At 52.1% G+C, this 25,984-nt stretch overlaps 2 protein-coding genes across 5 annotated transcripts in view; one reads left to right on the top strand and one right to left on the bottom strand.

The window, feature by feature from the left end:
* Positions 1–7,830, top strand: part of LOC308677420 (adiponectin receptor protein 1) — a 43,608-nt gene extending 35,778 nt beyond the window's left edge. For 2 of the 4 annotated variants that reach the window (XM_081343789.1, XM_081343788.1), the window contains one exon: positions 469–7,830. In XM_081343789.1, coding sequence (XP_081199915.1) covers positions 469–597 — 129 coding nt within the window. In that variant the 3' untranslated portion in view covers positions 598–7,830. The remainder of the gene's footprint in view (positions 1–468) is intronic. The other 2 variants (XR_014028479.1, XR_014028480.1) reach the window with 2 other exon arrangements.
* TMEM129 (transmembrane protein 129, E3 ubiquitin ligase) lies at positions 6,070–25,347 on the bottom strand. Its single transcript, XM_081343791.1, has 5 exons — positions 24,652–25,347; positions 19,142–19,619; positions 15,172–15,331; positions 8,491–11,513; positions 6,070–7,772 (listed from the first exon to the last, which is right to left on the bottom strand). Exons 1-4 carry the CDS (start codon positions 24,857–24,859, stop codon positions 11,265–11,267), a joined length of 1,095 nt encoding a protein of 364 aa, XP_081199917.1. The 5' UTR covers positions 24,860–25,347; the 3' UTR covers positions 6,070–7,772; positions 8,491–11,264.
* Positions 25,348–25,984: the final 637 nt, after the last annotated feature.

Below are 25,984 nucleotides of genomic sequence, written 5' to 3'. Positions count from 1 at the left end.
TTTTGATCCCGGGACGCTGCGACCGTCATAAACACGCGTCGATTGCCGAGCGTCCGTGTTCACCGCGACGCTGCGACAGTTGGATATGTCAAGAATGGTGGTGAAGTCCCTTTTTTTCCCCAGCGACGTCGTAACTTTGCACTGTCGCTAAGTTGTTAGCCGAGGACTACTTGTACATAAGTCAGCCGCCAGATCCCCATCATCCCCGGCCCAGTAGGGGTCTTCCAAGGAGGAGGAAGGAGGTTTAAGCGTTAGCAGCCGCACTCGTGAGCGGCCTAAAAAAGACGCTAGTCGCTCAGGACACCGATCCTAACCTCACCCGCGTCCAACCGGGACGTTAGGACCGAGGATTAGGCAGGATACGGTAAAACCGGACGGTTCCTTTCGACCAAAACCGGCCTCCCGCTTGTGGTGGTTCACCCCCCAATCTCGAATTGTTGTGTTGTTTTTTTTTTGTCTTTTCTGCAGTTCCAGTCCCACCAAATTTTCCACGTCCTGGTGGTGGCCGCGGCCTTCGTCCATTTTTACGGCGTCTCCAACCTGCAGGAGTTCCGGTACGGACTGGAAGGCGGTTGCACGGACGACTCGCTGCTTTAGAGAAGCGTGGGAAACGGAGCGCCAAAGTTCCCGAAGGGCTTTTTTTTTTGGGTTCCTGGTGGATTTTGTATTTCTCGACTAAAACCGAAAGTTTCTTTTTAAAAAAAACAACAGCGAAACTCGGCGACGCCGATGTCGCCTGATGAGGAAGGAGAGTGGCGCGCCTCGTTCCCGAGGCGGCCCGCGTAGCTCGTCGGCTTCCTCGTTTCCCCTCGGGAATGTCTCGCTCGGCAGGGAAGAAAGCCCCGCCGAGGAATTCCCCCCTGGGATCATTTCACGGACGTTCCATCTTTCTCGACAAAATCACGTATGGCTAAAAGGAAAGTATTTAATATTTAAGGCGAGGTGTTGCCCGTCGGATTCTGGATCCTGGCGCGTCGTCGGTTGGAACTGCACGCCGGGCCTGCGACGGGATTCGGAGTCGCTGAGCTGCTGTGACTTTTGCTGTGGGAGCGATTGAAATAAACAGTCTGAAGCTGTGGATTCCGGGACGGTGTTGGGGAATTGGGTCAAGGGAAGAGCGGGGGGGTGGGTTTTACCAAGGTGTATCTACTCAATCCAGGCGCTTCGCCTTCAGATTTGCTTCTTACTACGGGCTCCTTTTGAGCTGGATCTTCCCTCTCCCCTCCGAGTCGTCCCCCTCGATTTTCTCGACCCGTTACTTTTTGACTTGCCGTGCGCAACGCAGGGCGGAAGATTTTAAGGGGTTGGAGCTTCCGGCGAGCGAAAGGCCGCCTGTGCCGACAGGCGGAGGAAAGGTACGGCGAGGTTGTTGCTGAAGTGAGACACACCGAGAAAGCTCCGGTGTGTCACACCGCTTGTGTCTTAAGAGCACGGCCGAGAGTTGAGTTCTCGCCCTGAAGCAGACTACTCCGTCTCTTATTTCTTGCGCTCGGCGATTTTCTCCCCGATGTCTCGTGACCCAACTAGGAAACATCATCAGTGGTAGAAGGAAAAAGGGGCGGGATTGCTTTATACACAGTCCCTTTTAGCCCTGACGTCGTTCCTTAAGTTGGGTCGGGAAACGTTTGCGAAGGAAGGGCCGAGCTCAGAGCACACCCAGGATCCTGGCAGTCCTCCCTCCTCTTCCTCTCCGCAAATCCTACTCCGTTCTAGCCCTGAGGATGTTTCCTAGTTGGGTCGTGAAGCATCGGTGAGAAAACAAGCTTCGAGGGCACCGAGGATCCTGCAGTTCTCCTCCTCCTCTCTTTACACCCAACTCCCTTCTAGCATTGATGATGTTCCCTAATTGGGTCATGAAACGTCTGCGAGAAAACCACCCACCTCGGAGAGCACCAAGGATCCCCACAGTCCTCCTCCTCCTCCCCACAAATCCTACTCCGTTCGTAGTGCCGGTGATGTTCCCTAGTTGGGTCCTGAAAGTTTGACAAAAGAAAGGACCACGCTCACAGAGCACCCAGGATCCTGCAGTCGCCGTCGTCCTCATCTGCACGCCCGACTCTTCTAGCGCTGATGACGTTCCCTAGTTGGGTCGCGAAACGTCGGCGAGAAAACCACCCAGCTCAGAGAGCACCAAGGACTCCAGAGTCCATCCCTGAGCTACAAATACTCATCAATATTTCTTCTCTCGTTTCCTAAAAGCTTGCTGCTGTTGTTTGTCCCTTCTGTTGCGTTTAATTGTAGGTTGTGTAGGAGGAGAGCCGTGTTCAAAATAAGGAGGGACCTGGTCGCCCCCTTTTTTTATTAATAAGCACCGGCTTTCGCGAGCTTGCAGAAAGCTGAGGCCGTTGGAACGCAATTTGCGGGTTGGACAAAGTGCGGTCCAACTTCTCCTGGTCGGAATGAGTCCAGCTGTGACGTTTCCTTCTTGCCCTTTTTTTATAGCAAATCGTATCGCTTCTGCCCTCGTACGGCCCTGGTGGCACGTGTCGCGAGACGAGACGGCAAAGGCCTTCCTGTTGTTTCAGATGGATTACACAGCCGAAGTTGGGCTTGCCAGATGTGGGAAGCAAATATGCAACAGCCTGTCACTTTTAAGCTCTCCAGATTCTGGCGAGGAAGATGTACTTTACTGTATTAAGGCCCATTAAGAATGCGCGAAGTTTGAGAGGCAAACTAGAAAGGAGAGGTCGCACGGTCCCAGTAAGAGAGGTAGCTGCTTTCATGAGCTTCAAAGCAGTGGTGGGCTGCTGAGATGTAGCCACTTTCATGAGCTTCAGAGCAGCTGCTGAGACGTAGCTGCTTTGATGAGCTTTGAATTTGTTGAGTTGTTGAGGTATAGCAGCTTTGAACTAGTATTTGGGTCACTGAGATGTAGCCGCTTTCATGAGCTTCAGAGCAGTGGTGGGCTGCTGAGATGTAGCCACTTTCATGAGCTTCAGAGCAGTGATGGGCTGCTGAGATGTAGCTGCTTTGATGAGCTTTGAACTTGCTGAGTTGTTGAGGTATAGCAGTGTTGAACTAGTATTTGGCTCGCTGAGATGTAGCCGCGTTTGTCAGCTTCAAAGCAGTGGTGGGCTGCTGAGATGTAGCCGCTTTGATGAGCTTCAGAGCAGTGATGGGTTGCTGAGATGTAGCTGCTTTGATGAGCTTTGAACTTGCTGAGTTGTTGAGGTGTGGCTGCTTGGGTGAACTTCAAAGCAGCCCTGGGTTGTCAGATGCAGCTGCCTTAATGAGCGTCGAACTAGTTTGTTGAGATGTAGCCGCTTTGATGAGCTTTGAACTGTTGCTGAGTTGTAGCTGCTTGTATGAACTTCAAAGGAGTGCTGGGTTGTAAGATGCAGCTGCTTTAATGAGCTTCAAACTAGTAGTTTGTTGAGATGTAGCCGCTTTGATGAGCTTTGAACTGTTGCTGAGTTGTAGCTGCTTATATGAACTTCAAAGCAGTGCTGGGTTGTCATGCAGCTGCTTTAATGAGCTTCAAACTAGTAGTTTGTTGAGATGTAGCCGCTTTGATGAGCTTTGAACTGTTGCTGAGTTGTAGCTGCTTTTATGAACTTCAAAGGAGTGCTGGGTTGTCAGATGCAGCTGCCTTAATGAGCTTTGAACTAATGCTAGTTTGTCAAGATGTAGCCGCTTTGATGACCTTTGAACTATTGCTGAGTTGTTGCGATGTAGCTGTTGTTCTCAACTTCAAAGCCGTGCTGTCTTGTCACATGCAGCTGCTTTAATGAGCTTCGAACTAGTGCTAGTTTGTTGAGATGTAGCCACTTTCAACTATTGCTGAGTTGTTGCAATGTAGCTGCTTTGATGAACCAAAGCAGTGCTGGATTGTTAGATGCAGCTGCTTTAATGTGCCTTGAACTAGTGCTAGTTTGTTGAGATGTAGCTGCTTTCATGGGCACTGAAGCGGTGGTAGACTGTTCAAATGCGGCTGCTTTCATTTCCCTGGAATCAGCCTGGGTTGTTGTGAGCATAAAAGCCTTGTTAGATGTTTTTTGGGATGTAGCTGTTTGACGCGCTGCAAACCCGTGCTGGGTTGTTGCGATGTAACTGCTTCAATGAGCTTCGAACTAGTGCCGGGTTTTTGCGATGTAACTGCTTCAATGAGCTTCAAACTAGTGCCGGGTTTTTGCAATATGGCTGCTTTTATGAGCTTCAAAGCAGTACTGGGTTGTTGAGACGGAGGTGCTTTAATGAGCACTGAAGCCTTGTTGGGTGTTGAGATGTAGCTATTTCACATGTTGCAAATCAGTGCTGGGCTGTTAAGATACAGCTGTTTTCATGGGCTTCCAACCGGTGCCGGGATGTTAGAGATGTAGTTGTTGTCATGAGCTTCCAATCAGCGCTTGGTTGTTGAGACATAGCTGCTTCGATAAGCTCCAAAGCCATGCTGGACACTGAGATGCGGCTGCTTGAACGAGCTCCGCGCCACCGTTGGCTTGCTGCGATGTAGCTGCTTTCATGAGCTCCCCACCAGCACCGAGTCACTGCTCACGACTCGATATGATCCACTGCCACTGTTTGTAAACTTTAATGAGAAGATCTGCTTCTTCGTGTCTCAGTTGAGTCAAAAGGATGATGGTCTTGGGAGGTACCGGTTCGAGTTTCCCGGCCTTTTTGATTCATTGAAGACGCAACCTCTTCCCATCACTCCGTTGGTCGCACAAAAACCTGGCAATGCCCACCGTTCAGTTATATCGTTTGCATCAGGGCAGGTTAAAAAGAGAAGACCTCCACAGCTAAGGAACGTCCACCGTCGGCCGTTAACAGAGGCGGCCTACCGTGGTTTGCCAGCCTGACCTTGCTGCTTTCATGAGTCCACTTCACTACACCATCCCCAGGGCTGGCTGTGCAAAGTCAGCCCCCGTGGCGTTTGTGTACCACGACTATCGGATGATTCGGTTCCCTCAAAACCGGGATTACCTCTCTACGTAGCCTAGTTAACAGAAGTTGCTGAGACGTTCTCCCGTGTTTCGATAGTCCGCCTTACTTGCCGCCTTCCGTCCGAGCGTCTGCCACTTGCGTTGCGTTGTGTCACGTTGTTAGGCTCCCAGGTTTGTGAGAAGAGATACCGTCGCAACCTGGGTTCAAACGTGCTTGAAGGACATCAAGACCCATCTTCCAACGATCGTCTGCCTTGCTACAGGTGGTTCTCGATTTGTGACAACTCAGCTCTTCCCCTCCCCCGATGTGTTGTTAGGTGAGACATTTGTTTGTCCCGGTTTATGACCTTTCTTGCCACAGTTGTTAAGCGAATCACGCCAGTTAAGCCAAGCCAGCCGGTTGTTAAGCGAATTTGACTTCCCCCGTTGACTTCACTGGTCAGACGGTCGCAAAAAGGGATCACGTGAACGCGTCGTAAGTACGTGCCACTTGCCAAACATCTGAAGGTTGATCACATGACCACAGGGATGCTACAAGGGTGTTAAGTGTGAAAAAGGTCAAAAGCGGCTTTTTTTTTCTTTAACGCCGTCGTAACTTCGAAACGGTTGCTGAATGAAGCGCTGTAACTGTCCCATTTCTCGTTCAGTCTTTCGTGGGGACTGGAGAACGGACTAAAAAGATGTCGTGCTACCTCAACATTGCCTAAGCCGGTCATCCACTGGTCAACCCTTCGAAAGGTCCACACCGTTGAATGCGCCACGGCGTTTCTAGTCCTCAGCAACGTGACGTGGCGTGGACTCTGACTCCCCAGCCCGCGTGGGGGAATTCTGGGAGTCGGAAGTCCAGGCGTACTGGGAACTGAATGCCGTGCATCTTCCAGTTCCCACTGTTGACAAAACCCTGAACCCTCCATTGTGTTGTTGGTTCATTTTGTGTGGCTGATTCACACAAGGAGAAACTTAAAATGCCGGGGTGGGTTTTGTTTTTTTTTGAAGATCCGCAGGACGGACTGAGCCCAAACATTTTGCATTTGAATCTTGAATTTCCTAAAAAAAAAATTATCATCGACTTTTATCGCCGATGACGAAAGCTCTCCATCCCCGGGAAGAATGTAAACTTCACAAGTTTCCATCTTGATCTTCTCTTTCAAAATTAAAAGAAGTAAAATCTATTTAAAAAAACAACAAAAAAAGTTCAAGTAGTCCTCGGCTTGGAACCGTTTCTTTACCGACGCTTTGAGTTACGGCGGCAGTGGGAAAAAACACTTTTAACGCCGGTCCTCGCACGTACGACCAGTCCTCGCACTTATGACTGTCGCAACATCCTCACGGTCACGCGATCAAAAGGCAGGTTGTATTCAGGACAGTGGCAAGGTCCCAGCTCACGCGATGGCCAGCTTTCCAACTTGTCTTCCGACGAGCAAAGTCAACGGGGGGAAGGTGGTTTCGCTTAGCGACTTCACAATTCACTTCACGACCATGGCCAAAAGGATAAAATTGGGCGTGACTCTTGTTTAGCAATGGAAAATTCAGATCTGTGGAGTTCTTGGTGGGCTCTGCGCTGGCTTGTTTCCTGGCAAGACGTTTCGTCACCCCATTAGGGAACATCGTCAGTGCAGTGCTGTGCAGTTGTGATCCCAATTGCGGCCGTTAAGCCGAGGACTGCCTGGGCCTTCTTCCGCCGCCTTCCCAGCGTCGTGTTTGCTTGACCGTCGGGAGGCCATCTTGGGAGCCGAGAAGGAAACGGCTGAATTTAAAAAGCCGAAAACAACATCCATTCACAACCACGATCTGCGAGGGGTTGTCTCAGGTCTTCCTTTTGCTACCCAGCTAAGATGGCTGTGGACACAAGTGTGTGTGCGCACGTGCGTGTGCGTGTCCCCATGCACACACGCACACACCACCTTCAGGAGAAGACAATGCCCGGAATCAAGAACCAATTTGGGTGTGTTACAGGCCAGTTCTTGGCAACTGCCCATCTCATACGGTCTCAAGAAAACAAATTTTTTTTTGTGTGTAGTTTGTGTTTAAAAAGAATTTGCCAGCATCCTAGATGTTTCCGGTAAAGTCGCGGGCCTCGACTTAACAACCATTCATTTAGTGGTGACTTAACGATGACTTTTCCCCACTTTTGTGACCGTCGCATCTCCAAATTCAGGCGCTTGGTAACGGGTGTGCGTTGGCGACAGACGCCGCTGGCGTGCGTGTCCCCTTTTTCGGATCCTCGGACGAGCGGGCTCAAAACGTTGGGGAAGCCAGGTTCGCCTTATAACCCACCGCACGATTCGCTTAGCGACCGCCCCGATTTCGCTCCGCCGTGCAAAAACCAGATTTGTAAAAAAAAAATGAAGCGGAACTGACTTTCAAACGGCTGCCTTGGCTTAACCAGGGGAAATGTTGATTTAATTTTGATTTCTGCGGGGGTTTCTCTAACCTGCAGGAGTTGCGGAAGGCCGCTGCACGGATGATCATGGTCGTAAGTCAGGGACTCCTTGTATAAAGGACCCAGGTAGAAACATTTCCGAATATTAAAATTGCTGAGGCAAGCTACACCCACCCACACCCCCACACCGCGCAAAAATGCTTTTTAAAAATAAGTTACAAGGAAAATGGGATTTTACGCTTAGTTAGAGGATAATAGAAGTAGTCAAACCTATGTAATAACTGAGATACCAAGGTATATATTTATGAAAGGAGCTAAAACGATAGTTGGTGCAAAAATCTTAATTTAACACCTCTGTTGTGGTGGTAACAATCGGGATGACGCGGATTATCATGTAGATGTAAAAGTTCAATTAAGAACAGATGTATTCAGTATATTTCTTCTTTTTTTAAAATTTCTTTCTTTATTTGGAGGGAGGCGACGTCTTCACGGCGACGATCCCGTTCCTGCAGTTTGTAAAATAGATTGTAAGAGATTTCTCAGCAATAAAACATTTTTAAATTAGTAGATCACATTCTGTCTTAATTTTCAGTTCTCTCGTCTGTGCGATGTCTCCCTTGAATGACTCCCCGGACATAAAAATAATGATGATGATGATGCTCAGTTTGTGTCTGGGTGTTTTATCCCTGGGGTGGACAAGCTTCTGCCTTCGTAACAATAATAATAATAACAACAACAATTATAATAAGTTGGAAGTGACTGTGGAGGTCTTCTACTCCAGCCCTCCGCTCAAGCAGGAGAAACCTATACAATTTCAGACAAATGATTGAAGTTTCGGCGGAGTCGTTACGTTTGAGCAACTTTCAAGAGTCGTGTGGAACTGCTCGGTGGGTCTAAACTTGGGTCTATTTGCGGCTGGACCCGAGTGGGACAGTTCTGGGTGAACTGCTGGTGAATAGACTCACTAAACCAGAGTTAATTGCACGTGCGACGGGAGCAGCACACCACGACCCATTTGCCAATCGTTGATTCTGCTTTCGGAAAGTCTGACGGCTGGGAGCTATCCAGAATGGCTTACGAGAGATCCAGATACTTCTCCGCTTAACGACTGTTTAGCGACCGTTCGAAATTCTAAATGGCAGCGGGGGAAAAGGTTAATTCACGACGAGCCCTCGCACTCGAAAATGTTCCTTTGTGGCGCCTCGCCTGCAGGCGGAACCTCACCTTACGAAAGCAACGGTCGTCCTCGGCTTACAACGGTTCATTTAGTGACGCTTTGAAAGTTACAACGGCGCTGGGGGAAAAAAAAGGGACTTTCGCACTTAGGACAACTGCAGCAGCCCCGCGGGTCACGCGATCCAAATTCGGACGCTCGGATATTACGGCGATCCCCTTTTTGGCGACTTTCCGACAGGAGTCACTTCAATGATGGCATTGCAAACTCAACAGCTGCAGGGAGTCGCTGCACGAATGCGGCAAGAACGGTCGCCAGAGCGGTGGGGCAAAGCTCACAGAACCATCGTCTCACTTAGCAACGGCCATTTCGGGCTCTATTGCGGTTGTTTTTTAAGTCGAGGACTACCTGCCTTAACGAATCCGAAGTCGGTAACGGGACTTAAAATCCAGAGGGATCAAACAAAACGGAACCAGGAGGATCTGAACTCGGAAAGTGGCAATTTTTTATTCAGCAGATTCCGCGTCGGAACGTTGAAACGAAACAGGATTCCTTCCGGTTGTAAATATAATACTGGATAATGCTTTTCTAGATATTTCTCAACTGGAATGTTTAATTTCTAATGCTTGGTAATTAAGTTACTGATCTTTCACTTTTTCTTTTTCAGTTAAAAATCTCTCCTCCCTTTTCTACCAAGTAAACCACCCAAAGTTTTAAGAGCAGTTGGGGAAAAAAATCAAAATAAAAAAAAACCCAGTGAAGGACTTACTTACTTCTAGACTTACCCAGAATTCTCACTGGCTTGCTACACTGACTGGGGAATTCTGGGAATTGACGTTCCACACACTTTGGGAAACCGAGGCGTGCAAGATAAGGTGCAAGTTCTGGCAGGTTTTCACGTAAGCGGCTGCGTTTGCAAATCGGACACATTTTCTCGGCGTGGCTCATCTGGACCGGTGGCGAGTTCAAGATATTTTTTGGGGGGTGGGGCGGAAATTAACTTTGCTTAAATCCTCGTCGTCCGACTCGGCGAATGGATGCGACCCTTTCGGCTTGCGGGAATATCGGAAAAAGAGAATGTCGGCTTCGTTACGAGGGCGAGGAATCCGCCACGGGATCTACAAAAGGAATCTTAATAATTTTCTGGGACCGACAACCCTGCGGTTTTTTTTGTTTTTTTAAAGAGTAGCAACGTTTTTAAGTTTCCAGGATGGGTGGAAAATGCCCAAGGATAAACTCTTCGGATAAAAGTCTGAATAAATATGAAAAGGTCATTGAAAAGGGGGACGAAGGAATGATCGGAATGTTCCAATCACCCATGATGAGTTCTTTGGGGGAAATCTGACGAATGAAGCGGAGATTTAACGATAGAAAGTAAATTTAAAGATGTAGTAGTGTTTATGGGAACGCAGTCTGGTAGCTCACAAGAGGGAGGATGCCTTTAAAAATTCCATGTTTATTCGGATGTTCTCTCTCGACCTTGGCGCTTGAAGAGGGGTTGACTTCAACTCCCAGAATGCCCTAGCCAGCATGCATTGAGAGGGGAGGAGTTGCACTCCCAGAATTCTCCAGCCTGCATGCTTTAATTTGGGGAGCTGAAGCCCACCCCTCTTAAAGCATGCTGGCTGGAGAATTCTGGGAAATGAAGTCCTCATTAAAGAATGCCAGCTGGGGGGATTCTGGGAGTTGAAGTCCACCCTTCTTAAAGCCTTGCCGGCTGGGGAATTCTGGGAATTGAAATCCACCTATTTTCAAATTGCTGAGATGTGAGACCCACCAATCTCGTCCGAGAGACGAAGAGAAACCAATGAAAATCTCCATTTCAAAACCGACAAGATGCCCGAATTCACCTCGCTTGCAAACAAGTTCCACAAATGAAAGAATTTCTTTTCCGTTTTCGCCTCGCAAAGGCTCCCGACGGAATAATACACTCGGAGAACCCATGTTGGGAAATTGTCAGAAAAAGACGTGCCAAGGATCGTCGTTCTCCTTTTTTTATCACCCACCCCCCCTTCCCAAAATTCACCCTTCCCCCCAAAACAATGGGATTATCATCCCAAACATCTTAAATTTTTTGGTGCAGCAATACTTCAAACGTCGGATCATTTTCTTCCGGCTATATGTTCAGCTCCATGGGGTGAAAAAAAGTGATTTTTTTAAAAAAAAAAATCCCACAAGTTCCTGAGCCTTAAATCCCATCTCCTTTGCTGAGAAAATCCTTTGAAAAATCCCACAATAATTTAGATTTATCGTCCTACGTATTATCCCTGTGGAAGTGAGATCAGTCATTTTAATGCCGCTGTATGAGAGGATTTGCAGACTCAGTGTGAATCTGAGGAGTGGATAAAGATTTTTTTTTTAAGAAAGTTTGTTGTTGTCGACGTCATTCCTATTTCTGGAATCAGAAAGTTTTTTTGGGGGGGGAAAGGGAATCGCGGACTAGGGCAGAGCATCGGAAAGTTGCCAAATCCTGTCCCAATTTAGGCCAGTCTTACTTGTCGCAACCCACAATCCCAGAGTTGCGTTTTAGACGTCTGGCCCCCTTTTAAGAAGAGCGGACTTCAACTCCCAGAATCCCTCAGCTGGGGATTCTGGGAGTCGAAGTCCACCCATCCTAAAGGGGCCAACCTTTCGGGAATAACTTCTCGAGCACGGAAGAGCCGTCGAACCGAAGGGAAACTGCCGAGCCATCAAAGGGGTGGGGGGGAATTGTAGGAATCTTTCAATCCTGTCGAGGATCATCCCGGGAACGAGAGACACCCAGCCGATCGGATTTTCTCTCTCTCTCTCTCTGCGGAGCCTCGCCGCCGCGTCGCGTCGCGCGTCACTGCACCAAGCAGACGTCCAAAATGCAGAATTTGGCTCGGCAGGTGGGACAAGGCACGTGGCTGGAGAGCCAGGTTTCGGGATGTTGCTGGTCCTGCTGGCTGGCGAACCACTTGCCCATGCAAAGGAGGCACCACATGGGGTAGCAGAAGCAGGGCTGGCATTCGCCCTCGTGCGGCTCCCGGCAGTTTTTCAACAGCTTGACGTTGGCCTGGATCTGCATGCAGCCGATGCACAATTGCAGCTCCTGCGGAGCGACGGAGGGAGGGAGGAAGGAAAGAGTGGGGTCAGCAGAGGCCCTCTGAGCTGCGGACGTTTTCTGGCAGACGTCTCGGGACCCAACTATAGGGAACCTCATCGGTACTAAAAAGGGGGAAGGAAGGAAGGAAGGAAGGAAGGAAGGAAGGAAGGAAGGAAGGAAGGAAGGAAGGAAAAGGAAGGAAGGAGAAAAAGGAGGAGGAGGAGGATAGTGGGGTCCTTAGTGGTCTCTGAGCTTGGTAGTTTCCTTGCAGGCATTTCATCATCCCCCAAGTAGGGAACGTCATCAGGGCTAAAAGGGAGGAGGGGGAAAGAAGGAGGAGGTGAAGAAAGAAGGAGAAGATGAAGATGAAGAAGAGGAGGAAGAAGAGGAAGAAGAGCAGGAAGAGGAAGAAGAAAGGAGGAAGGGATAGAAAGAAAAGGAAAAGAAGAATGGAGGAAGGAAGGAAAGAAAAAAGAAAAAGGAAAGAAAAAGGAAAGAAAGAAAGAAAGAAAGAAAGAAAGAAAGAAAGAAAGAAAGAAAGAAAGAAAGAAAGAAAGAAAGAAGAGGATTGTGGGGTCCATGATGCTCTCGGAGCTGGGTGGTTTCCTTGCAGACATTTTGTGACCCAAAGAAAAAGAAAAAGAAAGAAAGAAAGAAAGAAAGAAAGAAAGAAAGAAAGAAAGAAAGAAAGAAAGAAAAAAAGAAGAGGATTGTGGGGTCCATGATGCTCTCTGAGCTGGGTGGTTTCCTTGCAGACATTTTGTGACCCAAAGAAAAAGAAAGAAAGAAAGAAAGAAAGAAAGAAAGAAAGAAAGAAAGAAAGAAAGAAAGAAAGAAAGAAGAAAGAAGATTGTGGGGTCCATGATGCTCTCGGAGCTGGGTGGTTTCCTTGCAGACATTTTGTGACCCAAAGAAAAAGAAAGAAAGAAAGAAAGAAAGAAAGAAAGAAAGAAAGAAAGAAAGAAAGAAAGAAAGAAAGAAAGAAGATTGTGGGGTCCATGATGCTCTCGGAGCTGGGTGGTTTCCTTGCAGACATTTTGTGACCCAAAGAAAAAGAAAGAAAGAAAGAAAGAAAGAAAGAAAGAAAGAAAGAAAGAAAGAAAGAAAGAAAGAGAAAGAAAGAAAAAGAAGAGGATTGTGGGGTCCATGATGCTCTCGGAGCTGGGTGGTTTCCTTGCAGACATTTTGTGACCCAAAGAAAAAGAAAAAGAAAGAAAGAAAGAAAGAAAGAAAGAAAGAAAGAAAGAAAGAAAGAAAGAAAGAAAAAAAGAAGAGGATTGTGGGGTCCATGATGCTCTCTGAGCTGGGTGGTTTCCTTGCAGACATTTTGTGACCCAAAGAAAAAGAAAGAAAGAAAGAAAGAAAGAAAGAAAGAAAGAAAGAAAGAAAGAAAGAAAGAAAGAAAGAAAGAAAGAAGAAAGAAGATTGTGGGGTCCATGATGCTCTCGGAGCTGGGTGGTTTCCTTGCAGACATTTTGTGACCCAAAGAAAAAGAAAGAAAGAAAGAAAGAAAGAAAGAAAGAAAGAAAGAAAGAAAGAAAGAAAGAAAGAAAGAAAGAAAGAAGAGGATTGTCGGGTCCATGATGCTCTCGGAGCTGGGTGGTTTCCTTGCAGACATTTTGTGACCCAAAGAAAAAGAAAGAAAGAAAGAAAGAAAGAAAAAGAAAGAAAGAAAGAAGAAAGAAAGAAAGAAAGAAAGAAAGAAAGAAAGAAAGAAAGAAAGAAAGAAAGAAAGAAGCAAAGGGCTGTGGGTTCCTTGCTGCCCTCTGAGCTCAAGTGCTTTTTCTTGCAGACATCTCGTGATCCCGCTTCGTAGCATCATCAGGGCTGGAAGAGAATGGAGAGTGTAGAGAGGAGGGGGAGGGAGAGGAAGAAGAAGAGGAGGAAGAGGAGAAAAGAATGGAAGAAGGAAGGAAGGAAAGAGAAAGAAAGAAAGAAAGAAAGAAAGAAAAGAAGGAAGGAAGGAAAGAAGAAACAAAGAAAGAAAAAGAAAGGAAGGAAGGAAAGAAGGAAGCAAGAGAAAAAAGAAAGAAAGAGGAAGGAAGGAAAGAAGGAAGGAAGGAAGGAAACAAAGAAATAGGAAGGAAGGAAAGAAGGAAGGAAGGAAGAAAAAAGAAAAAGAAAGGAAGAAAGAAAGAAAGAGGAAGGAAAGAAGGAAGAAAAAGAAAGAAAAAGAGAAAAAAGAAAGGAAGGAAGGAAGGAAAGAAAGAGGGAAGGAAGGAAAGAGAAAGAAAGAAAGAAAAGAAAGAAAGAAGGAAAGAAGAAACAAAGAAAGAAAAAGAAAGGAAGTAAGGAAAGAAGGAAGCAAGAGAAAAAAGAAAGAAAGAGGAAGGAAGGAAAGAAGAAAGGAAGGAAGAAAGAAAGAAAGAAAGAAGGAAACAAAGAAAGAGGAAGGAAGGAAAGAAGGAAGAAACAAAGAAAGAAAAAAAGAAAGGAAGGAAAGAAGGAAGGAAGAAAAAAGAAAAAGAAAGGAAGAAAGAAAGAAAGAGGAAGGAAGGAAGGAAAGAAGGAAGAAAAAGAAAGAAAAAGAGAAAGAAGAAAAAAAAAAGAAAGGAAGGAAAGAAAGAGGGAAGGAAGGAAAGAAAGAAACAAAGAAATAGAGACAAAAGAAAGAGAAAGAGAAAGAGGAAGGAAAGGAGGGAAAGAAACAAAGAAAAAGAGAAGAAAGAAAAAAAGAAAGAGGAAGGAAAGCAGGAAAAAAGAAAGAAAAAGAAAAAAGCAAGCAAGAAAGAAAGAAGAAACAGAAAGAGAAAGAAGAAAGAAAAAGAAAGAGGAAGGAAGAAAAGGAAGAAACAGAAAGAAAAAGAAAGAGAAAAAAGAAAGAAAGAGAAAGAAAGAAAGAAAAGAAAGAAGGAAGGAAAGAAGAAATAAAGAAAGAAAAAGGAAGGAAGGAAAGAAGGAAGCAAGAGAAAAAAGAAAGAAAGAGGAAGGAAGGAAAGAAGAAAGGAAGGAAGAAAGAAAGAAGGAAACAAAGAAAGAGGAAGGAAGGAAAGAAGGAAGAAAAAGAAAGAAAAAGAAAAAAGAAAGAAAAGAAAGGAAGGAAAGAAAGAAAGAGGGAAGTAAGGAAAGAAAGAAACAAAGAAATAGAGAGAAAAGAACAAACAAGAAAGAAAGAAAGAGGAAGGAAAGGAAGGAAAGAAACAAAGAAAAAGAGAAGAAAGAAAAAAAGAAAGAGGAAGGAAAGCAGGAAAAAAGAAAGAAAAAGAAAAAAGCAAGCAAGAAAGAAAGAAGAAACAGAAAGAGAAAGAAGAAAGAAAAAGAAAGAAAGAGGAAGAAAAGGAAGAAACAGAAAGAAAAAGAAAGAGAAAAAAGAAAGAAAGAAAAAGAGAAAGAAAGAAAGAAAGAAAGAAAGAAAGAGAAAAAGAGAAAGAACGAAAGAAAGAGAAAGGCAAAGGGCTGTGGGTTCCCATTCTCTTTACAAACGATACCTCGCTCCCTTTTCCGGCACCGATGAACTTCGGTCACTAAATGAAACCCGTCGGGAAGCGAAAGGACCGCCTGTTCTCTTGGAAAGCCGAGAGCCGGCCCAGGATCCCCCTTTTTTCCCTCCCCCCACCCAGCTTTGGTCGCTTTGAAACGGTTACTAAGCAGACGGTCGTTAAGCGGGGCACCAGCTGCAATTCCTCCCACCCCCACCCCGGTCCAAACCGGGAGTGGGCTTCACCTGGTTGCTGGGCCGTACGTAAGTCTGGTTCCGCTCCACCAGGGCGCTGAAGGTCTCCAGGAAGAGGTCGCTCAGGCTCTGATGGATGACCACCTGCGCCGCGTTCCGGATCGGGGCCTGGAGCTTCTCCTGCAGGTCCCCGTATTCCGACGAGTTGAGCCTGACGGCGAAAACGAAGCTGAGGTCAGGTTCGGGAGAAAGGGGAGGCCCTTCTCTTTCCAAAGGGAGATCTAGAGCAGGGCCACGAGACGCCGCCGGTCGGCGGCGGATCCCCACAAGCGGGCCTCGTGAGCGGCCGGCTGGAGCGTCACGGGCCCTCGGAGAGACACGCGAGTCGGCGTTCGGGACTCGCGCGAACGCGCCACGCTCTTTCAGTGCGAGCGCTCGGATTCATCTGTGCATTGCGAGCGCCGAGACTCACTTGTCCCAGGGCTCTGGGCCTCACTCGCAAATGCTCGGGGACTCACAGGTGCTCGGACACACGCGTGAGTGCTCTGGGCCTCGCCCGTGTGAGCGCTCTGGGCCTCGCCCGTGCGATCATTGCGGGCACCGAGACTCACTTGTCCCAGGGCTCTGGGCCTCACTCGCGAATGCTTGGGGACTCACAGGTGCTCGGACACACGTGTGAGTGCTCTGGGCCTCACTCCTGCACGATAAGGGCCTCGTGCAAGAATTACAGGCAGTGAGACTCACTCGTGAATGCTCGGGGACTCACTTCTGCAAGCTTCACGGGTGCTCGGACATACTTTTGAGGCCTTGGGGGCTCACTCGTGCAATAAGCATGGGCACTCAGGCTCACTCGTGCAAGCTTCACAGGTACTTGGACACACGAGTGTTCAGGGCCTCACTCGTGCAAGGCCATGAGGCCTTCCTCGTGCAAGTATTATGGGCACTGAGGCTCACTTGTGCAAGGAGTCTGGTGTCACTCGTGAACACGGGTGCTCAGACACATCAGCACTCGGGCCCTCGTGCAAGTGCTTGTGATCTTTCATGCAAGTACTCTGGGCCTCTCGTGCAAGCGCTTAGGGCCTCACTTCTTCAAGCATCATGGGCAGACTCGAGCAAGCTTTACAGGTGCTCAGGCACGTTTGAGTGCTCTGGGCCTTGTGCAAGTGCTTCTAGTTTCTTTCACGCAAGCACTCAACCTCACTCGTGCAAGCACTCTGGGTCCCACTCCTGCGAGAGCTCTGGGCTTCACTCGTTCGAGCATCTTGGGCACTGAGATGCACTTGTGCAAGGGCTCTGGGCCTCATTCGTGAATGCTTGGAGACACTCAAATGTGTCAGTGCTTGGGGCATCATGTGAGAGCTCATGGTCTCTTTTGTGCAAGTACTGAGCCTCACTCGTGCAAGCGCTCTTAACTCATGCATTATGGGAACTGAGACTCACTCGTGAATGCTCGGGGACTCACTCTTCCAAGCTTCACAGGTGCTCAAACACACGTGAGTGCTGTGGGCCTCACTCATGCAAGTGCTCAGGGCCTCGTGCGAGTGCTCATGCTCTTCCATGCAAGGACTCTAGGCATCACTCATGGAAGCTTCATGCACTTGGAACACGTGAGTACTCTGGGTCTCATGCAAATGCTCAAGGCCTCATGCCTGCTTGTAGTCTCTTTAATGCAAGCACTCTGGGCCTCTCATGCGAGCATCATGGGCAGTGAGATTCACTCTTCCTAGGTTCACAGGTGGTCGGACACACGTGTGAGTGCTCTGGGCCTCACTCATGCAAGCACTCGGGGCCTCGTGCGAGTCCTCAAGCTCTTTTGTGCAAGGACTAGACCTCACTCGTGCAAGCACTTGGGGCCTCGTACATGCTTGTAGTCTTTCATGCAAGCACTCAGGCCCTCATTCATGCAAGCAAAACGGGCACTGACTCACTTGTGCTTCACAGGTGGTTGGACACACGTGTGAGTGCTCTGGGCCTCACTCATGCAAGCGCTCAGGGCCTCATGCGAGTGCTCACTCTTTCGTGGAAGGACTCTGAGCCTCACTCATGCAAGCGCTCGGGGCCTCACTCATGCGAGCATCACGGGCAGTGAGATTCACTCTTCCTAGCTTCACAGGTGCTCAGACACACATGAGTGCTCTGGGCCTCACTCATGCAAGCACTTGGGGCCTCGTACGAGTCCTCATGCTCTTTCGTGCAAGGACTAGACCTCACTTGTGCAAGCACTTGGGGCCTCGAACGTGCTTGCAGTATTTCATGCAAGCAAAATGGGCACTGACTCACTGGTGCAAGCTTCACAGTTGCTTGGAAACACGTGAGTGCTCTGGGCCTCACTCATGCAAGCGCTCAGGGCCTCGTGCAAGTGCTCATGCTCTTTCCTGGAAGGACTCTGAGCCTCATTCGTGCATCGTAAGCACTCTCACTTGTGCAACCTTCACAAGCACTTGGAGACAGGCGCAAGTGCTCCGGGCCTCACTCGTGTAAAGCCCCCGGGGACGTGCAAGCACTCTGGGCCTCACTTGTGCCAGCACTTGGGACCCCGTATGTGCTTGCAGTCTTTCATGTAAGCAAATCGGGCCAACTCCCTTGTGCAAGCTTTACAGGAGCTTGGACACACATGAGTGCTCTGGGCCTCACGCAAGCGCTCAGGGCCTCGTGCGAGTGCTCGTGCTCTTTCCTGGAAGAACTCTGAGCCTCACTCGTGCATCATAAGCACTCCCTCGTGCAAGCTTCACAAGCACACGCCAGTGCTCCGGGACTCACTTGTGCAAAGCCCTTGGGGACGTGCAAGCACTCTGGGCCTCACTTGTGCAAGCACTTGGGACCCCGTACGTGCTTGCAGTCTTTCATGCAAGCAAATCGGGCCGACTCCCTTGTGCAAGCTTTACAGGTGGTTGGACACACATGTGAGTGCTCTGGGCCTCACGCAAGCGCTCAGGGCCTCGTGCGAGTGCTCGTGCTCTTTCCTGGAAGAACTCTGAGCCTCACTCGTGCATCATAAGCACTCCCTCGTGCATGCTTCACAAGCACGCGCCAGTGCTCCGGGACTCACTCGTGCAAAGCCCTTGGGGACGTGCAAAGCGCTCTGGGCCTCACTTGTGCAAGCACTTGGGACCCCGTACGTGCTTGCAGTCTTTCATGCAAGCAAATCGGGCCGACTCCCTTGTGCAAGCTTTACAGGTGGTTGGACACACATGTGAGTGCTCTGGGCCTCACGCAAGCGCTCAGGGCCTCGTGCGAGTGCTCGTGCTCTTTCCTGGAAGAACTCTGAGCCTCACTCGTGCATCATAAGCACTCCCTCGTGCAAGCTTCACAAGCACGCGCCAGTGCTCCGGGACTCACTCGTGCAAAGCCCTTGGGGACGTGCAAGCACTCTGGGCCTCACTTGTGCAAGCACTTGGGACCCCGTACGTGCTTGCAGTCTTTCATGCAAGCAAATCGGGCCGACTCCCTTGTGCAAGCTTTACAGGTGGTTGGACACACATGTGAGTGCTCTGGGCCTCATGCAAGCGCTCAGGGCCTCGTGCGAGTGCTCGTGCTCTTTCCTGGAAGAACTCTGAGCCTCACTCGTGCATCATAAGCACTCCCTCGTGCATGCTTCACAAGCACGCGCCAGTGCTCCGGGACTCACTCGTGCAAAGCCCTTGGGGACGTGCAAAGCGCTCTGGGCCTCACTCGTGCAAGCACTTGGGACCCCGTACGTGCTTGCAGTCTTTCATGCAAGCAAATCGGGCCGACTCCCTTGTGCAAGCTTTACAGGTGCTTGGACACACATGTGAGTGCTCTGGGCCTCAATCACGCAAGCGCTCAGGGCCTCGTGCGAGTGCTCGTGCTCTTTCCTGGAAGGACTCTGAGCCTCACTCGTGCATGGGTAAGCACTCTCCCTCGTGCAAGCTTCACAAGCCCTTGGAGACACGCGCAAGTGCTCCGGGCCTCACTCGTGCAAAGCCCCCGGGGACGTGCAAAGCGCTCTGGGCCTCACTCGTGCAAGCATCCCAACTGCTGGGGGAAGCAGAGCCATTACCGGATGTCGAAGGCCTTGACTTTCGGGTTGGCGCTGGCCACGCGGATGGTGAGGAACTGGGCCGGCATGCCGGCATCCGGCAAGAGCGCCTGCTGCCTGGCGTCGACGACGGTCATCTGGATGTCCCGCTGCCGGGCCACCCGCAAGGAGTAGGTGGTGACTTTGAGGATCCAGCTGTCGGTTACGATCAGCCGGGCCCCCGGGGCTCCCGTGGCGAACTTGTCGATCCGGCGGAACTCGGCGTCGATGGAGGCGGCCACGGCCCGCCAGCCGGAGTGGGGGGGCAGGGCGAAGCCGGCCAGGGTTCGGACCAACGGGTGGTGGGCCCAGCCGTCCCGCGACCAGGTGTAGGCGAGGGTGCCCGCGAGGGTCAGGAGGAGGAGGGCCCCGGCTAGGAAGGTCTTCCACGCATCCGGCGCCCGGGTGAGGGTGCAGAGCTGTTTTTCGGGCGCCGCCAAACACATGCCCAGGTAGTAGCCTGGAGGAGGAGGAGGAGGAGGAGGAGGAGGAGGAGGAGGAGGAGGAGGAGGAAGAGCAGGTTTGTGGTTTTTTTCCGCCTTTCTCTCCTCCGAGCGATTTCCTTCCTTCTTCCCATTTTTTTTCTTTTCTTTCTTCCTCGTATTTTGTTTTTTTTCCCCTGCCCTGCTCTCCTCTTTGCCTTTCTTCTCCTTGCTTTCTCCCTTCCCTCCTTTCCTTTCTCTCCTTCCTCCCTCCCCCTTTTTTTTTTCTTTCTTCCCTTCCTGTTTCTTCCTCCTTCCCTCCGGCCTTTCTTCCTTCCCTCCTTTTCCTCTCCCCCTCCCCTTTCTCCTCTCTACAACGCCCCCCCCCAACCCTTTTGGGGGGGGTCACTCCCCCTCCCCTTAAGACCCTTTTGTGGGGGTGTCACTCCCTCCCCCTCCCTCGGGTCTCCCCCACCCCGAGACCCTTTTTTGGGGGGTTCACTCCCCCTCCCCTTAAGACCCTGTGTGTGGGGAGGGTCTCCCCCAGAGCAGGCCCTTTTTGGGGGGGTCACTCCCCCTCCCCTTAAGACCCTTTTGTGGGGGTGTCACTCCCTCCCCCTCCCTCGGGTCTCCCCCACCCCGAGACCCTTTTTTGGGGGGTTCACTCCCCCTCCCCTTAAGACCCTGTGTGTGGGGAGGGTCTCCCCCAGAGCAGGCCCTTTTTGGGGGGGTCACTCCCCCTCCCCTTAAGACCCTTTTGTGGGGGTGTCACTCCCTCCCCCTCCCTCAGGTCTCTCTTACCCCCTGAGACCCTTTTTGGGGGGCTCACTCCCCCTCCCCTTGAGACCCTGTGTGTGGGGGGGTCCCTCCTCCTCCCCTTCCTCTTAAGACCCTTTTGTGGGGGGGTCACTCCCCTTCCCCTTCCTCTTAAGACCCTTTTGGGGGGGGTCACCCCCTTCCCCTTAAGACCCTGTGTGTGGGGGGGTCTCCCCCACCCGAGACCCTTTTTGGGGGTGTCACTCCCCCTCCCCTTCCTCTTAAGACCCTTTTGGGGGGGTCACCCCCTTCCCCTTAAGACCCTGTGTGTGGGGGGGTCTTCCCCACCTGAGACCCTTTTTGGGGGGGTCCCTCCCCCTCCCCTTCCTCTTAAGACCCTTTTGTGGGGGGGTCACTCCCCCTCCCCTTCCTCTTAAGACCCTTTTGGGGGGGTCACCCCCTTCCCCTTAAGACCCTGTGTGTGGGGGGGTCTTCCCCACCTGAGACCCTTTTTGGGGGGGTCCCTCCCCCTCCCCTTCCTCTTAAGACCCTTTTGTGGGGGGTCCCTCCCCCTCCCCTTCCTCTTAAGACCCTTTTGTGGGGGGTCCCTCCCCCTCCCCTTCCTCTTAAGACCCTTTTGTGGGGGGTCACTCCCCCTCCCCTTCCTCTTAAGACCCTTTTTTGGGGGGGTCACTCCCTTCCCCTTAAGACCCTGTGTGTGGGGGGGTCTCCCCCACCCGAGACCCTTTTTGGGGGTGTCACTCCCCCTCCCCTTCCTCTTAAGACACTTTTGGGGGGGTCACCCCCTTCCCCTTAAGACCCTGTGTGTGGGGGGGTCTTCCCCACCTGAGACCCTTTTTGGGGGGGTCCCTCCCCCTCCCCTTCCTCTTAAGACCCTTTTGTGGGGGGGTCACTCCCCCTCCCCTTCCTCTTAAGACCCTTTTGGGGGGGTCACCCCCTTCCCCTTAAGACCCTGTGTGTGGGGGGGTCTTCCCCACCTGAGACCCTTTTTGGGGGGTCACTCCCCCTCCCCTTCCTCTTAAGACCTTTTGGGGGGGTCACTCCCCCTCCCCTTCCTCTTAAGACCCTTTTGTGGGGGGGTCACTCCCCCTCCCCTTAAGACCCTGTGTGTGGGGGGGTCTTCCCCACCTGAGACCCTTTTTGGGGGGTCACTCCCCCTCCCCTTCCTCTTAAGACCTTTTGGGGGGGTCACTCCCCCTCCCCTTCCTCTTAAGACCCTTTTGTGGGGGGTCACCCCCTTCCCCTTAAGACCCTGTGTGTGGGGGGGTCTCCCCCACCTGAGACCCTTTTTGGGGGGTCACTCCCCCTCCCCTTCCTCTTAAGACCCTTTTTGGGGGGGTCCCTCCCCCTCCCCTTCCTCTTAAGACCCTTTTTGGGGGGGTCACTCCCCCTCCCCTTCCTCTTAAGACCCTTTTGTGGGGGGGTCACTCCCCCTCCCCTTAAGACCCTGTGTGTGGGGGGGTCTTCCCCACCTGAGACCCTTTTTGGGGGGTCACTCCCCCTCCCCTTCCTCTTAAGACCTTTTGGGGGGGTCACTCCCCCTCCCCTTCCTCTTAAGACCCTTTTTGGGGGGGTCACTCCCCCTCCCCTTCCTCTTAAGACCCTTTTGTGGGGGGGTCACTCCCCCTCCCCTTAAGACCCTGTGTGTGGGGGGGTCTCCCCCACCTGAGACCCTTTTTGGGGGGTCACTCCCCCTCCCCTTCCTCTTAAGACCCTTTTTGGGGGGGTCCCTCCCCCTCCCCTTCCTCTTAAGACCCTTTTTGGGGGGGTCACTCCCCCTCCCCTTCCTCTTAAGACCCTTTTGTGGGGGGGTCACTCCCCCTCCCCTTAAGACCCTGTGTGTGGGGGGGTCTTCCCCACCTGAGACCCTTTTTGGGGGGTCACTCCCCCTCCCCTTCCTCTTAAGACCTTTTGGGGGGTCACTCCCCCTCCCCTTCCTCTTAAGACCCTTTTGTGGGGGGGTCACTCCCCCTCCCCTTAAGACCCTGTGTGTGGGGGGGTCTTCCCCACCTGAGACCCTTTTGGGGGGGTCACTCCCCCTCCCCTTCCTCTTAAGACCCTTTTTGGGGGGGTCACTCCCCCTCCCCTTCCTCTTAAGACCCTTTTGTGGGGGGGTCACTCCCCCTCCCCTTAAGACCCTGTGTGTGGGGGGGTCTTCCCCACCTGAGACCCTTTTTGGGGGGTCACTCCCCCTCCCCTTCCTCTTAAGACCCTTTTTGGGGGGGTCACTCCCCCTCCCCTTCCTCTTAAGACCCTTTTGTGGGGGGGTCACTCCCCCTCCCCTTAAGACCCTGTGTGTGGGGGGGTCTTCCCCACCTGAGACCCTTTTTGGGGGGTCACTCCCCCTCCCCTTCCTCTTAAGACCCTTTTTGGGGGGGTCCCTCCCCCTCCCCTTCCTCTTAAGACCCTTTTTGGGGGGGTCACTCCCCCTCCCCTTCCTCTTAAGACCCTTTTGTGGGGGGGTCACTCCCCCTCCCCTTAAGACCCTGTGTGTGGGGGGGTCTTCCCCACCTGAGACCCTTTTTGGGGGGTCACTCCCCCTCCCCTTCCTCTTAAGACCTTTTGGGGGGGTCACTCCCCCTCCCCTTCCTCTTAAGACCCTTTTTGGGGGGGTCACTCCCCCTCCCCTTCCTCTTAAGACCCTTTTGTGGGGGGGTCACTCCCCCTCCCCTTAAGACCCTGTGTGTGGGGGGGTCTTCCCCACCTGAGACCCTTTTTGGGGGGTCACTCCCCCTCCCCTTCCTCTTAAGACCCTTTTGTGGGGGGGTCACTCCCCCTCCCCTTAAGACCCTGTGTGTGGGGGGGTCTTCCCCACCTGAGACCCTTTTTGGGGGGTCACTCCCCCTCCCCTTCCTCTTAAGACCTTTTGGGGGGGTCACTCCCCCTCCCCTTCCTCTTAAGACCCTTTTTGGGGGGGTCACTCCCCCTCCCCTTCCTCTTAAGACCCTTTTGTGGGGGGGTCACTCCCCCTCCCCTTAAGACCCTGTGTGTGGGGGGGTCTTCCCCACCTGAGACCCTTTTTGGGGGGTCACTCCCCCTCCCCTTCCTCTTAAGACCCTTTTTGGGGGGGTCACTCCCCCTCCCCTTCCTCTTAAGACCCTTTTGTGGGGGGGTCACTCCCCCTCCCCTTAAGACCCTGTGTGTGGGGGGGTCTTCCCCACCTGAGACCCTTTTTGGGGGGTCACTCCCCCTCCCCTTCCTCTTAAGACCCTTTTTGGGGGGTCACTCCCCCTCCCCTTCCTCTTAAGACCCTTTTGTGGGGGGGTCACTCCCCCTCCCCTTAAGACCCTGTGTGTGGGGGGGTCTTCCCCACCTGAGACCCTTTTTGGGGGGTCACTCCCCCTCCCCTTCCTCTTAAGACCCTTTTTGGGGGGGTCACTCCCCCTCCCCTTCCTCTTAAGACCCTTTTGTGGGGGGGTCACTCCCCCTCCCCTTAAGACCCTGTGTGTGGGGGGGTCTTCCCCACCTGAGACCCTTTTTGGGGGGTCACTCCCCCTCCCCTTCCTCTTAAGACCCTTTTTGGGGGGGTCACTCCCCCTCCCCTTCCTCTTAAGACCCTTTTGTGGGGGGGTCACTCCCCCTCCCCTTAAGACCCTGTGTGTGGGGGGGTCTTCCCCACCTGAGACCCTTTTTGGGGGGTCACTCCCCCTCCCCTTCCTCTTAAGACCTTTTGGGGGGGTCACTCCCCCTCCCCTTCCTCTTAAGACCCTTTTGTGGGGGGTCACCCCCTTCCCCTTAAGACCCTGTGTGTGGGGGGGTCTTCCCCACCTGAGACCCTTTTTGGGGGGTCACTCCCCCTCCCCTTCCTCTTAAGACCCTTTTTGGGGGGGTCCCTCCCCCTCCCCTTCCTCTTAAGACCCTTTTTGGGGGGGTCACTCCCCCTCCCCTTCCTCTTAAGACCCTTTTGTGGGGGGGTCACTCCCCCTCCCCTTAAGACCCTGTGTGTGGGGGGGTCTTCCCCACCTGAGACCCTTTTTGGGGGGTCACTCCCCCTCCCCTTCCTCTTAAGACCTTTTGGGGGGGTCACTCCCCCTCCCCTTCCTCTTAAGACCCTTTTTGGGGGGGTCACTCCCCCTCCCCTTCCTCTTAAGACCCTTTTGTGGGGGGGTCACTCCCCCTCCCCTTAAGACCCTGTGTGTGGGGGGGTCTTCCCCACCTGAGACCCTTTTTGGGGGGTCACTCCCCCTCCCCTTCCTCTTAAGACCCTTTTGTGGGGGGTCCCTCCCCCGGGTCTCCCCCCTCCCTCCTAGACCCCGCCCCCCTCCCCGAGTGGGGAGGGGCTCTCTCCCTCACCCAAGGGCAGGGCGGCGTGGGCCAGCAGCGTGCCGGTGCCCCTGCGCAGGTGGTACTGGACGAAGGCCGCGTCCTCGCTGCCCAGCCAGCCGCCCAGCAGGTTCTGCACCGTCAGGCCGGCCAGGTGGAACTCGCTGGGCGGGAAGACGAAGCAGAAGGCCAGCACCAAGTAGGCCAGGGTGAAGGTGGCCGCCGCGGGGGTCTCCATGGAGCCGACGCCGGCTCGGGCCCGGACACGCCTCCCTCGCGGAGGATGCCGGGGGATGCAGTCCCGCCCCCCCCCCCCTTTTCCTCCAAATCTCGCCGCTCGTTGGGCCGCGGCCTTCTTCTTCTTCTTCTTCTTCCGCGCGGAGAACTCTGGGAGTTGAAGTCCCGCCTCTCGGCCGACGTCTTTTTAGTCTGCCGGAAGCCGCGCGCGGGGAACTCTGGGAGTCTGACGTCTGGCCTCAGCCGCGGTGTTCCTAGTTTGGCGGAAGCGGCGCGGGAAGAACACTGGGACTTGGAAATCCGGCCTCGGTCTTCCTAAATGGGCGTGAAGATCGGGCGCGAGGATCTCTGGGAGTTGAAGTCCCGCCTCGGCCGCCGTCTTCCTAATCTGGCGGAAGCGGCGCGCGAAGAACTCTGGGAGTTGAAGTCCCGCCTCTCGGCCGACGTCTTTTTAGTCTGGCGGAAGCGGCGCGCGGGGAACTCTGGGAGTTTGAGGTAGGACCTCGGCCGCGGTCTTCCTAGTTAGGGGGGGGAAGCGGCGCGCGAAGAACTCTGGCAGTTGAAGTCCCGCCTCTCGGCCGACGTCTTTTTAGTCTGGCGGAAGCGGCGCGCGGGGAACTCTGGGAGTTTGAGGTAGGACCTCGGCCGCGGTCTTCCTAGTTAGGGGGGGAAGCGGCGCGCGAAGAACTCTGGGAGTTGAAGTCCCGCCTCTCGGCCGACGGCTTCTTAGTCTGGCGGAAGCGGACCTCATAGACATAGAGTTCATAGAGCAGCAGGGTCCTTCCTCGCCCGCGGGGAGTGCCGGGAGATGTAGTCCTGGACCCTTCCTCAACCCTGCCTCAATCGCTGAGGCCATGATGATGATGATGGTGATAATTATTATTATTATTATTATTATTATTATTATTATTATTATTATTATTATTATTCTTTAAAAAAATATATGCGGGAGATGTAGTCCCACCCTCTTCCTCAGGCCTGCCTCAATCGCTGAGGCCTTGTAAATAATAATAATTAATAATAATAATAATAGAAAATAAATATGCGGGAGTTGTAGTCCCACTCTCTTCCTCAGGCCTGTAAATAATAATAATAAAATAAAATATAATAATAATAATAATAATAA

The sequence above is a fragment of the Vipera berus genome, assembly GCF_964194415.1.
Source record: "Vipera berus genome assembly, chromosome: Z".
Lineage (NCBI taxonomy): Eukaryota > Metazoa > Chordata > Lepidosauria > Squamata > Viperidae > Vipera > Vipera berus.
The sequence above is the reverse complement of the archived record's forward strand: the minus strand, read 5'-3'. Positions and strand labels throughout refer to the sequence as shown.

Excerpts from the sequence above, each read along its gene's own strand:
- TMEM129 (XM_081343791.1), bottom strand. The coding sequence starts at position 24,859 with ATGGAGACCCCCGCGGCGGCCACCTTCACCCTGGCCTACTTGGTGCTG. Across the intron at positions 19,620-24,651 it reads CCACGCCGCCCTGCCCTTGG|GCTACTACCTGGGCATGTGT; the intron begins GTGAGGGAGAGA and ends CTCCTCCTCCAG. Across the intron at positions 11,514-15,171 it reads ACGTACGGCCCAGCAACCAG|GAGCTGCAATTGTGCATCGG; the intron begins GTGAAGCCCACT and ends GTCGCTCCGCAG.